The sequence below is a fragment of the Meles meles genome, chromosome 18 (assembly GCF_922984935.1).
Source record: "Meles meles chromosome 18, mMelMel3.1 paternal haplotype, whole genome shotgun sequence".
Lineage (NCBI taxonomy): Eukaryota > Metazoa > Chordata > Mammalia > Carnivora > Mustelidae > Meles > Meles meles.
This window is the reverse complement of record NC_060083.1, coordinates 38,065,694-38,078,309: the sequence shown is the minus strand read 5'-3', so window position 1 is coordinate 38,078,309 and position 12,616 is coordinate 38,065,694. Positions and strand designations below refer to the sequence as shown.

At 40.4% G+C, this 12,616-nt stretch overlaps 1 protein-coding gene across 6 annotated transcripts in view; it reads right to left on the bottom strand.

Moving 5' to 3' along the window:
- The window catches only part of MBTD1 (mbt domain containing 1), a 69,453-nt gene that overhangs the window by 3,704 nt on the left and 53,133 nt on the right, over window positions 1–12,616 (bottom strand). For 5 of the 6 annotated variants that reach the window (XM_045985716.1, XM_045985718.1, XM_045985717.1 and 2 more), the window contains 4 exons: window positions 10,180–10,327; window positions 9,213–9,295; window positions 8,276–8,510; window positions 7,699–7,776 (listed from right to left, as the gene is read on the bottom strand). In XM_045985716.1, the coding sequence (XP_045841672.1) occupies window positions 7,699–7,776; window positions 8,276–8,510; window positions 9,213–9,295; window positions 10,180–10,327 (544 nt within the window). The remainder of the gene's footprint in view (window positions 1–7,698; window positions 7,777–8,275; window positions 8,511–9,212; window positions 9,296–10,179; window positions 10,328–12,616) is intronic. The other variant, XM_045985719.1, reaches the window with a different exon arrangement.

The following is a 12,616-nucleotide window of genomic DNA, read 5'->3' as shown; positions in this document are numbered from 1 at the left end:
AGCCTTGGGCAAAAACTTCAGGCTGTTTAATTCTGAGATTTTCCTATCTACGTCCCCACTTTTAATAAAAATTATCTAACTACCAACCTCTCAGAGATGTGTCCAGGTTTCCTAAAAATGTTACTGTTTAACCAAAATTGAGCTGGTCAAATTCCAAATAATTGAAAGGATGGGTGATCAGTATGCTAACAGTAAGACTGATTGGAATCTAATCCCGTGATGAGCAGGGCTAGTTTCCTTCTCCAATTTCTTCAGCACACAGATGTGTTCCATCAGAGGTCACAAACTGTGTCCTTCCTGCTCCCTGGCCTGTGTCCCATGGTCCTTTTCAATTTGCCTGACTGCTCTGAGACAAGAGATTTCACCTAAGACCTGGGAAAGCAGGGAGACTTGGCACCAGGATGCCAGCCATCTCCAGGGGCTGTGATCAGTGGGAACTTCCTGGCTGCTGTGCTCTGTAGCTGGGCAGCCCGAGCCTCCCTCTGCCACAGTGCCTGCCACAGATGTGGCACAGATGTGGATGCGCTGCGTGTAGCCCCCGCTCGTGCTGGTGTGCTCATGCTCCCTGAGAGCACCCGTCTGCTGCCTGCAGGCACGAGCTCCAAATAAAAAGTGTGGACTTTTTGTTTCTTCCACTGTGGAACTGCTTATATAGAAAAAAGTTCAATTTATCAGAAGAATTGGGACTCAGAGTATTTAGATAAATAGTGAGCCAACTAAGTTTTCAAGAAGCACTAATTAGACAGTATCGCCATGTGGAACCATATTAAAATGGTTACAATTTTACTTTCTTAATTTTAAAGATTTTACTTATTTTTCCAAGAAAGAGTGAGAGCGTGCTCATGCACACACAAGCAATGGGGAGAGGGAGAAGCAGACCCACTGTAGAGCAGGGAGCCCCATGTGGGACTCCATCCCAGGACTCTGGGATCATGACCTGAGCCGAAGGCGGATACTTGACCAACTGAGCCACCCAGGTGCCCTAAAATGGTTACACTTTTAGAGTCAAACAGTACAGTCATAGAAAAATATTTTCCGTCCTGATCTTAGTTATAAAAAATTAGTTCCAAAAATAGTGGTCTCTGTGGTGCCTGGCCGGCTCAGTCCGCAGAGCATGCAACTCTTGATCTCGGGGTTGTGAGTTCAAGTCCCACAGTGGCTGTAGCGGTTACTTTAAAAAGAAATCTTAAGATCTTTGACACCTTACTTAATAATTTAAATAATACTCTTTTGAGAGATGTCAATTCATTTCATTTTACTTTGGTACTTGTTTTGGTAATGGTGTTAAGAAACTTCAAGCCCAAAGACAGAAAAGCGAATACACTCTGCCTATAATAACAACAAAACAAACAGGAATCAAACTGCTGAAAGTCAAAGCAAACAAGACTGTGCAGTTCTTTTGTTAAAAAAATTTAATTTAATTAAAAATGCTTTTATGGAGAATATCAAGTATACACTAGTTATCTTTCAAATCTAACCAACACACATTAATTGTTAAGGACATTTGAACAATGCTGTGAAAATAAACACATGGGAAAGAAAAACCCCAAGTTCATTAAAGGTGCAGTACCCACGATAAAAGGTTGGTTGACACAGTATCTTTTTATAGGATGGTCAGATGGCTACATGAATGAGAAAATAACTCCCAGTGCTTCACGACCAAACACGTTCCATTCAAATGGATGTTACTTTGTTTTTTGTTTTTTTGAAATGTAAGAAAGGTAAACTGAGATTCTAAACAGTTCTGAAACTATTCGCATTTACTATTAACAATGAATTTCTGGATTATGCTTCTACACATGTTAAGATATGGAAACAATGTGCTTAAAATAAAGTAACTTAAGATAAAGGTGAAACCGTTCACTCAGATGTAGAATGCTTTCATGCAAAGTTTCACTGTTTTCATGGAACCTAAAATAAAGCCTGTCTGGTGTCTTAAGGCTAATTATTTATCTTTTCCAGGCCTTATTCTCAATGAATGATGGATGAAATAAAATAGACCCTGTGGCCAGATGCCAACTTCCATGCAAGTGCATCTCCCGAGTGTCGTTTTTTAAAAGGAAGTTGCTTTGTGGGCTCTACTCACTAACATCTCAGGAGATAAGCTAATGGAAATCATATTCATATTTACCTAGCTGGGGAAGTCCAGAAATAATAAATTCTCAGTAGCTAATCAAACTGCAGCTTTCAGGTAGTTAAGACAGGAATGCAGTCCCCACACACTTTCAGCAGAGAAAGATCACACCACGTCCCAAGAGACATGTCCCCAGTTGAGGAGGCACTACAGACACGGGTGGAAGAAGGGCGTCAAGTAGGAGACCCCCTGGTTCCCATCCCACACGTCTACTCTGAGTTCTTGGGTTTTGCCAATCCTCGAAGTTCTATTTTACATGAATCAGTAACCTCTCACAGAACCTGACACACACCTAAGTTAGTCCAATGCTTAAAGAAAACACCTAACACCCAAGAAAAATTCAAACATACTCAGAGCTCACAATATCTATAGTTAACAACTTGGGTTAAAGAAGACTATGTCATAAATAACAAGTACAAAAACAAAGTCAGACAGACAAACAAGAAGAGAAACTGAAATGTTCTTTAGACTTTGAACGTTTTTCCACTGAGGAACAGATAAACTTAAATTTGCAGTCCTAGCCTATTTTTTTTTTTTTTTAATACAAAAAAGGCATAGTAATTTCCCTCTAGATATAAGGATATCAGAGTGATCTTCAGAGAGACAGACTAGGAAGGATGAAGATGACCTAATACACTAGTAGGGAGGCAAAAGCTAAAGAACACAAGGCAACCCCCGCCCCCAGCCTCCTCCCACAAAATAAAACAAAACCAAAAGAAAAAACCAAAATCCATACCCACAAAAGAAAAAGCCAAAACCCCAAGAAACTTCAGACATAAAGACATTATCAAACGGAGGAAGAAGAAGAGAACAGAGCTAGGTATTAAGTCCCATCAGGGTTTCCCACACACAAAACGCATTGTGAAGACCGCCGACTGAATAAAACCACCGAGTTTAAAAGCAACAGCTAGGACACAGTGGAACACATGCCAAGGCCGACAGGACTCAGGCTGCGAAGCTGTCTCTCCCGACTCACTCCTGAAGTTCATCACATGCAAGTGAAGCCTCTTGGCTATTCTATGATAACATGTTTGCTCTCAGCAATTACGAAGGGCTAAACCTTTTGCAGTTTTCCTTACAATCTACTAGCTTGGCCAGATAAATTAAATTCAAATTAAATGTCACTTACTGAATCAGTGTAAATACAGAAACATGAAGTTATGGGAATAAATTTTACTCAAATTCAACACCAAAATTATACAAGTATTTAGGTCCAAGTTCATGTTATTCAACTACAGTGGTGGTCACAGTGTTACCACCAGACCCCAAATTCCACAGGAACACAAAGCACATCCTTCCTAATGAGTGAGAGATGAAAAGCCTCATCTTTGGGTCTGATTAATCAGGCTGATCCCTCATGATGTCCTTCACCCCAGGTCACACCACATGGAATTCTGCAATGGAAAATGTTCAACTATTTTAATGAAACCATGGAACAGGACAAGTCGTCTCACAATTCCAGAAACTGAAATGATGAGCTTTACCTTAATGCGAGGCTCAAGAAGTGGTTTAAAAGAAAATAAAAATCCCTCCCTGATGATTCAACTTCAGTGAAGTGACTCCCAAGGACTAGTGAAGATGAAGTTTTTAGTTGAAAGAAAAAGAAAAATTTAATGAGTCAGCATCTGTCATGCTGGACCATGCTTTGTCTCCCACCGCCCTGCCCAGACTTTCACCCCCTGTAGTACCTGAGGTGCGGAGGGGACTATTACCTGTTTTGAGGCTGGGACTGAACTCTCGGCTAGTGCTGGGAGGTGGGAAGGCCTCTGGGGCTGTCTGTGCTGGAAGGGTTCGATATGGAGGAGGAGTCAACTCTTCGTCACCAGAGAAGCTCCTCCGCACCCCACCTGTCATGGGCAGGCTCGACAAACTGACAGGCTTCTTCCCAACTGGCATCTTCCTCTCTAAATATCAAGTCAAACTAAAGTAAGCTTTTACTTACATGTGTGGTAAGAAAAGTGCATTATAACTAGGAAAGCCTGTGTTGCATAGGATACTCTGATCAGAGAACCGACTATGCAAGGTCTGTATTTCTGAAAACAAGGACTGTGAGGGTGTATACGTGTGGGGGTGTATGTTCAGGGTGAATGATGGGGGACATTGCTCCTGGTCTCTGAGAGCCTGGGAATCCTGGTTCCTGACTCTTACATCAACTTAAAATACAACGAAGTGAGTCACCTGGCTGGTACAGTCCGTGGAGCACACTACGACTCTTGACCTTGGGACTGTGAGTTCCGGCCCCACTGGGGTGTGAGATTACTTAAAAACAAAATCTTAAAAAAATAAGATGAAATAAAATACAACAAGGCAAAACAAACCACCTAGAACATTCAGTGTGGAGAATAGCAGGCTAACTTCCTTCAAGAAAATTTTACCTTGAAGGAGGTTGAAAATCCAATGGAAGAGAGAGAAAGTTTTAAAACTCTACTTGTGGGGTAGTATTTCACTGCCGTATAAGGTGAAAGGATTGGCTTTTGGGGAGAATTAAATGGCTGAATAAATGTATCATCTAGGTGGCAGGATTATTGATATGAAATGTGCTCTCCTACCTTTCGGATTACAATCCAGTCTTTTAGAAAACACAATTCTTACTCTGAAAAGCATTCTAAAATTTAAAGCTTGTTGCCTGCAAGTACTTAAGCAATCTAATTTCTTTCGAAACACCTTTGGTCATAGTTTCATAAGCAAATATAAGCCTTTGAAGATTTATACAATGCTTTCACTAGCAAAAAATATTCTAAACTTTGCAAATACTGAGCCAACATATTGCATTAGTCAGGCTGAAAGCTGAAGGATACTTACATACCTCTGAGACTATAAATTACATTTGTTTTCTTCCAGAGTATATGAACAATCAAAGCGAGAGCAATCAGAAATTATGCTTCATGAAATCAGGACTAAAAGATAAATCTAGGACAGTATTCTTCTGTAAAATGGTCTGGAAACTAAGCTAGTAGTGAGTACACATTCAACTCTCAACTGCCGAACCAAAATCACATGCAGCAAATCATTTAGGCTTTTCCTAACGTATGACACACTAAGAGGTAAAAATCCAAGGAGGAGCTCCAGCTCTCTACTGCTTCTAACAGTCCCCCAAAGATGGTTCAGAAATTAGTGTGCTGGGTTTCCAGCTCTAGAATTACTAAACCTTGAAAAAAATAAGGCTTTTCATATTGGACAGACCACACACACGCAACTGTCTATCTGATTCTCCTGGCAGAACACTATCGTTATTCAAAAGCACTGGTCAATGATTATCCCTTTGTAGCATGAACACAGATCACTGCAAAACAATCTAGAACAATGAAGCCAATCAACTATTTCTGCTAAAACAAAACAAAACAAAATGCAAAACGACCAAACAAAAAGCAACACTACCAAAGAACACACCAATGGATGATTTTGAGTACAAAAAGACTGAGAAGCCAGAATATGAAACCAAAGAGCCTGAATACAATAATATGTAAGCAAAATTAAAAAGAGAAGAGTCTGTGGCTGATCTGCTAATGATACCACATGCAATGGATAAATCACATTTATGGACCCCAAATTCTTTCCTATTTGGGCAAGTCAAGTTTTGCAGGAAAAATGTCTAATGAACTATCTGGTGAGCTCTACAAAAACAATAAAGGGAACAGGGAGTTACAATGAAGACTGCTGCTTCTTCACTCATATGGCACTATAATTCCTTATCCTCAATTCCACTATTCAGTTTTCCTATAAAACTTTGGCAACAAAACCAGACCTTGCTTGGTGATCCTCTTTTTAATCTTTATTTGGCCCATTTAATGTAAACATTTACATTTATTTTGCTTCAGAAAATGTGCCAGAGTCTGGAAGGGGTGTTATGTAGTATCTGCTACCCTGTACTTTTCTAATATCTGAAGAATTCTGAATTCCAAAACACATCTGGTCCCAAGGATTTCTAATAAGGGACTGTGGGCTTACTGGCCTTTTCCTTCCTATGCCCAAAGGACGATTTAAAGGCATAAGATGATGCCATAATATTAAGAGCTATTACAAAACATTACAGTTAAAGAACACGGTATATTTACACATAAATTCATTTCCCCAGCTAATCAAGAAATGTGGTGCCATTAAATGTCCCTATAAACTGGCATATTGATACTATCACTTCTTTAGTTTCATGCTTCTTCCGCATGTCCCTGGCCCATTAATTCAAAATCGTTAAACCCCTTAAGGTGGAAACAAACCCACAAAAGTCACACTGAGGGAGGCATGTGAACGTGAGGGAGGCATGTGTACCCAACGCTCAGAAATTATTTCTAAAAAATGTCACGTAATAATAAATGTTCTTAATTCAACACCTTGGAAAGAAAATTCTGAATCTTGGTCTTGCCCAACAGAAAGCGAAAAGGCAGGCTAACACAGCCTGTGCTATCCAACCTCACAGAAAGCTTAGTGACCATGCGTGCTATGGTTAGTCCACTGACAAAGCCTCCATGTGAATTCTTCCTCCTCGTTTCCAGAGGCATGGGGATTGCTTTGATCTGCCTCCCTGGCAATGTTCTCTACAGTTCTTTCAGGTGAGTATCGAACCTGACAAGCAGCTAGTGGGAAAAGCAACTGGACAAACGGGAGGCCTGTATCTTTGATATAGAAGAAAGAGTGAGAGAAAGGCCTGGAGGTTATCAGTGTTGAGGCGGACGTAATTTCATGCTGGAAGGACATGAGAGCACCACGGTAGGGGCTGGTAGAAGTTTTCTGTCCCCCAGTGGGAAAAAAAATAACAAGTATAAAACAAGTGACTGTAATCAGAAAGTAAGGGTATGTTTGATTCTTCACGCTGCTTCAGTCTCTTGGTGGTTAATGAGACAGATTAAAACTTACATGAACATATGGCGAGTCAGCTGGAAAAATATGTTTTAGTTTTAACCCTTAAATGAAAGTATTTTTATATAAAAATAATCTTATCTCAGAATGAAACAGTCCACGAGGAGTGTCATGAAGAGAAAAACCTGTGACTTCCTATGTGGAGGGAAAAAGATTTTAAAAGAGTAAAAATGAAGGGCTATCAATATAGTCTATGTTATTTTGACTATTAATGCCAATAACCATTCATTGTAAGGTAAAAAATAATACAGAAAGCATATTTAGAAAAAAATTTTTAGGCCTGACTTTGTTAGCCACCAACTTGAATTTCTTATAAAATCTTATTCTAGAAGGAGAGCTTGGATTGGTAAAGATGGGCTTCTTAGGCTCTAAGTCATTGTAAATATCAAGTGCTTCCCTTTTTAAAAGTTTTACAAAAAAGATTAAAAAAAATTTTCAGTAGGTTTACATATTACTTCGAGAACTATTTGTACTCTCTTCTTCACCATACATGTTTTAAAATATTATGGTGATCATTTTTCCTGCCCACTAAAACAGAAGTGTTTCTCATCACTGAGGTTTGCCTTTTATGGCATACTGCACCTTTAAGCAAAATACATAATGCACAGTCACCGGCTCTCACAAGGGATGTTAGTTTCTGTGCGAGAATGCTGTGACCCCAACTGGTTAACAGCTTAGGAAATGTATATAAACACCATGTGGTGACCCACTTTTCTTATGTCCTTTGTATTGCTGGGACTTAGCCTTTTTCTTCTGTTTTGAAGAACCTGATTGGCTTTCTCTTGACGCTGAAAAATAAAAGGGAAAATTGGTACCAGATAAGCACTGCGAGCACACGTCTCTAGATACAACTTAGACGAATTATCTTTACCAAAACTGTTAAGCTTATAAAAGTACATGATGCTTTGAAAATAAGGGTGCATTTTCCTGTAAAACCCATGATACCAGACAGATTCCATTATTTATTCAGTAAGCACTTATTCTGTAAAATACATTTCAATCTATCATTTCAAACTCGTTAACACAAGTCTAGCTGCATTTGGAGGCTGCTCTTACTATGGTGTTTCTGTCTAGAGTCATTATGTAACTGGCTACTGGGTTCACACTGCTGTGGCACCCATGGTCTGAGTCTGTGATAGCATTGTTCAGTCTTAAGATCTTACCTGGCAACCAATCAGACAAAGGTATATTCTTGTCCTGTGAGCTCACAAGATGACTTATGTGAAACAGTCCTCTGGAGAATTGCTGATTTTTACAAAAGGACACCTTTTCTGTATACCAACTTACACTGTGAAGCCGGAGGCTGTAGCTGATATCCAGTTAACTGACACCACCCTACAGGATAGAGGTCAGGGGACTCACAGTCTACCCACTGATCGTACTCTTCTTCCCATCCGTCGAAGTGTATCCTCAAGAGACGATGAATAATTCGAGTTACTGTGGCTACACATATTAACCGTGGCTCCATGAGATCTACTGCTTCTAATTTCATTCCTACACGAAATCCGTGATTTGGAACATCCTGACATAGAAGAAGCAAAACATTACCACTGGTGAAAAGAAGGCAGCACGAGTCCACTATCACCAAGAAAGGGGGGGGGGAAAAAAAGGGCAACGTAACCAAATAACCTAATTTAAACAAACAAAAGAACCGTAAAAAATTCTTCAATTATTAAAACAGATGAAGGTGAATAATCCATTATATGTTAATAAAAAAATTTAAAAATTAAAAAAAAAAAAACACATGAAGGTGAAGTTACGTAAGAAACTAGTTGGAAAATGTATTCATTTCTATTTACTCAGATTAAAAATGAAGCCAACTTTGAAAACGAGCTTCATATCCGAGGTAAAGAAAATATATTGTTTTATTACTGTATATTTGTTTATGTTAATCTCCATTTATAAATTCTAATACAAGCAAAGACATTTTGATCAGCAATGATTTGCATTTGCGAGGCATCAAAAAAACTCCACATAGGGGCGCCTGGGTGGCTCAGTGGTTTAAGCCGCTGCCTTCGGCTCAGGTCATGGTCTCAGGGTCCTGGATCGAGTCCCGCATCGGGCTCTCTGCTTGGCAGGTAGCCTGCTTCTCTCTCTCTCTCTCTCTGCCTGCCTCTCTGCCTACTTATGATCTCTCTCTGTCAAATAAATAAATAAAATCTTTAAAAAGAAAAAAAACAACAACAAAACTCCACATAATTATTATGCCGTTATTTCAACTTACCTTATTAAATAGTTTTACTGGTGCTGCAATGGAGCCAGTTTCCCTGAGGTAGTCAAACCATTTAAAAGGAAGTTTTGTGTAACCTGAAAAACACACCTCATTTAACTAGCAGGTCATTTAAAATTAGCGAAAGATTAAAATGTAGATAAAAAGTTAACTTAGTATACACTGAGAGCTCAGATTTTAGATTATATAATAAACTTTTAACTCTTGCGCTAATATATCCAAATGCAACCTTTTCTCCATGTTATAAGGATTTTCTTTTGTTTCTAGACAGACATAGGTGCGCCTACTCACCTAATTCAAAAGTGTCTCTCTCCTGTCTACCACAAGAGTTCCAGAATTTTGCATTTAAAATCCTAGACTTAGGACAATCTAGCATTTCATACTTCACAGTGATACTTTTCTGTCTTTCCAAGAAAGAAAACTGGTTGGGGAAATACTATTTTTACAGACCTCTGTTTTAGTTTTCCCCCCTTCTTTTCTTAAAAGAAAAACCCAAGCCTCTGATACTGAAATTAGGAAAGACACTGGTTAAGCCTTGAGAGATATTTAAGGGTATGCCTTTTTTTTTTTTTTTTTAAGAGTCACATGATACTCTAAAGATGGAAACTTGCTTTCCCTCAAAGGCTTTAGCCTGTATCTACTTTTAACAAAAGTTTATGTGTGCAATTACCTACCTCACCATCTCAACAGGGCTTGGAGAATACCAATCCATATTATAAAATGTATAGATGTTCAGGAAAAGTTCTGTACTAATATAATTTATTAAAGCTAGCTAGAATACAGCGTTTTATATTTTCAGAGCACCCCACACCTCTTGTGTATATGCACGTTTATCTACACATATGCACGTATCGTAGGTTCACACAGCACCAAATCCAGGGCTGGGTTAAATGATGTAAATAGATACCATGTAAAAAGAAGGCAAGGATGAAGACCCAGTGTACATATTAGGATGAAGTACCTCTAGGTGGAGTAAGTTCAATCATGTTAATTTCACAGAAACCAACAGGGAAAATAGAAGGGGAGGTTGCATGATAACAGAACCAGTCAGATCCATCTGCTGCTTCTGAGCCATCGATCCCAATCATCAGGAATCCATCAGCCAGCACCTTTTAAATTGAGAGAATTCCAGGTATGTGAAATTAGATACCACTATTATAAAAGCAACCCTTTAAATTGACATTCTAAAAGAAAGGAAAATCTATTACATAATGGTCTCTTCAAAGTGAAAAACGCTTCTTCACTGAGTTATGTTACTAACTGAAAGGATAATGAAAAACCTCTGTAGACTGCAGTGTGTACCAAAACAAAAGCAGGGTTACACAGAAGTGACTTCAGGGGTCTAGGACAAATCGGCCTTTGCCAGTGGCTCAAGTGCTGGCTGCTATGGCCCCATGAAACAGGGCTGAGTGCTCGTCTCCAATTTAATTGTTCTGTCTCACGAGCTTTGAAGTCCCATTCATCATAACTTTACTTCTTTCTTCTGATTTAGCACAGAGGAGTTTTTCCAAACCTTTTCCAGCTTCGTCAAGCCTCTGCTTTAACTCTTATGCTACACACACCCATGCTCCTTTCTAAAGAAACTAAGGTCACCCTTATTCCTTTCTTTGCACCCCTGTTTTAAGGGGTTCCCATATTCCTTTCTTTGCACCCCTGTTTTAAGACGTGGTATCCTACACCCAAGACAAACTTTTCCATCTTGTCCTATTACCGCTGGTACTTTGCTCCAAAAACACTACTTCTTATCTTCTAATGTCTCCCAATTTCCATTACACTTAAGCTGTTAAAGATACTTTGCTTTGAAACACGGAAAAGGTACAAGAATAGTAAGATGAACTCCTGGACACTTCACCCAGAGACCTACTTGCAGGTATATACTATGTAAGTCTTGGCAGTCTGATTTGTCCTGATCCTACTAAAATGCTAAAATCACCAGTGACCAAGTCTGACCAGAGGGTGACCAAGTGCCTTTCCTCCAACTCGCATCCTCTTCAGACCTCAGTGCCCCTGAAGTATCCCACACCTGCTGACTCCTCTCAACTTTCTGAAACGTTTTCTCCCAGACTCTCATTACACTACAGTTTACTACCTGTTCCTGTTGGTGGTGTCTTTTCACCTCCAACCCTTACATTTCTGATCTTGGCCCTTTTCTGTTTTGGCGACATCACCTACACACATTGTTTCAGTAATCAACCTCCATGCCCACAACTCCTCTCCACGTCTGCTCGAAGTTTGTGTTGCTTGCAGGGTCTTAGTCCTGCCTTTTCCCTGTGTGCTAAACACACCCTCTGAGAGTCCATGCAGGGTGCCAAAGCCAGCTTTAAGGGTGAGCAAGCACCAGGTCCCACGACTCCTCCTAAAGTTAGTCCTTCTATCTGTGCCATGAACTCTCTTTCCACTACATGGTATGAGAACTCCTTTCAGCCTTCCTCTTTGGACAGTTCCCGTCTTACACAGCTTAACATTTCATTGGTTACGACCTCTGTTTACATCAGGAAGTTCTTCCAATATAGCTGTTCACCAGAGAAAGCTCAGAGGGTCTGACCACATATTCAAAGCCTGCATGACTGGGCGCCTGGGTGGCTCAGTCGGTTAAGTGTCTGCCTTCAGCTCAGGTCGTGATCCCAACGTCCTGGGATTGAGCCCTGCATCCGGGCTGAGCCCTGCATTGAGCTCCCTGTTCAGTGCGGAACCTTCTTCTCTGTCTCCCATGGCCATGGCACCCTTGCCCCCCGGCTGGCTCACGTCTATCCCTCTCTCAAATAAATAAATAAAATCTTAAAAACAAAACAAAAAACAAAGCCTGCCTCACCTGGTTCCACGTTATCTTTTAGTTTCTATCCCAAAGTGCCCCTTTTCCTAGTTGTTTCTACTATGTTGGATGTGTACCCAGGGAACTTCCTCTTAACAGCCTTGCCTACACCTTTGGAAAGGGCTATCCTCACTCACATAGGATTCCTTTCCCCTTTTCTCACTACAGCTGACCAGAGTAAGGACTAGTATCTAACCTTAGAGGACCGAGCCAGAGGCTGGGCTCAGCTAGACTCTCTGGGGATTAGGATTAAACTGCTGTGGAGTCACGGGCTGGAGCTGGAGCTGGAGCTGGAAGCCCGTCACAGAGAATGGAGCCAGCAGCTGCACACAGAGACTGAGTGAGCAGAAGCCACCCACAAAAGTGAAAGAGCAGAGAAGAGGTGGGACAGAGGCCCAGAGAGGTGGAGAGAATTGCACCGGGTTTCCGGCTTTCTGGTTCTCATCCTGCATCCTTGCATGTCTATGAGACTGCCCTGGCCTCAGGGTAACTTTCCTAAAGCTAACTTGAGTAGGTTTCTGTTCCTTATGAAAGAGAAGCTTTGGCCAGAATATTCAGCACAACCTCTATTTTGGGGGGAAAGGGC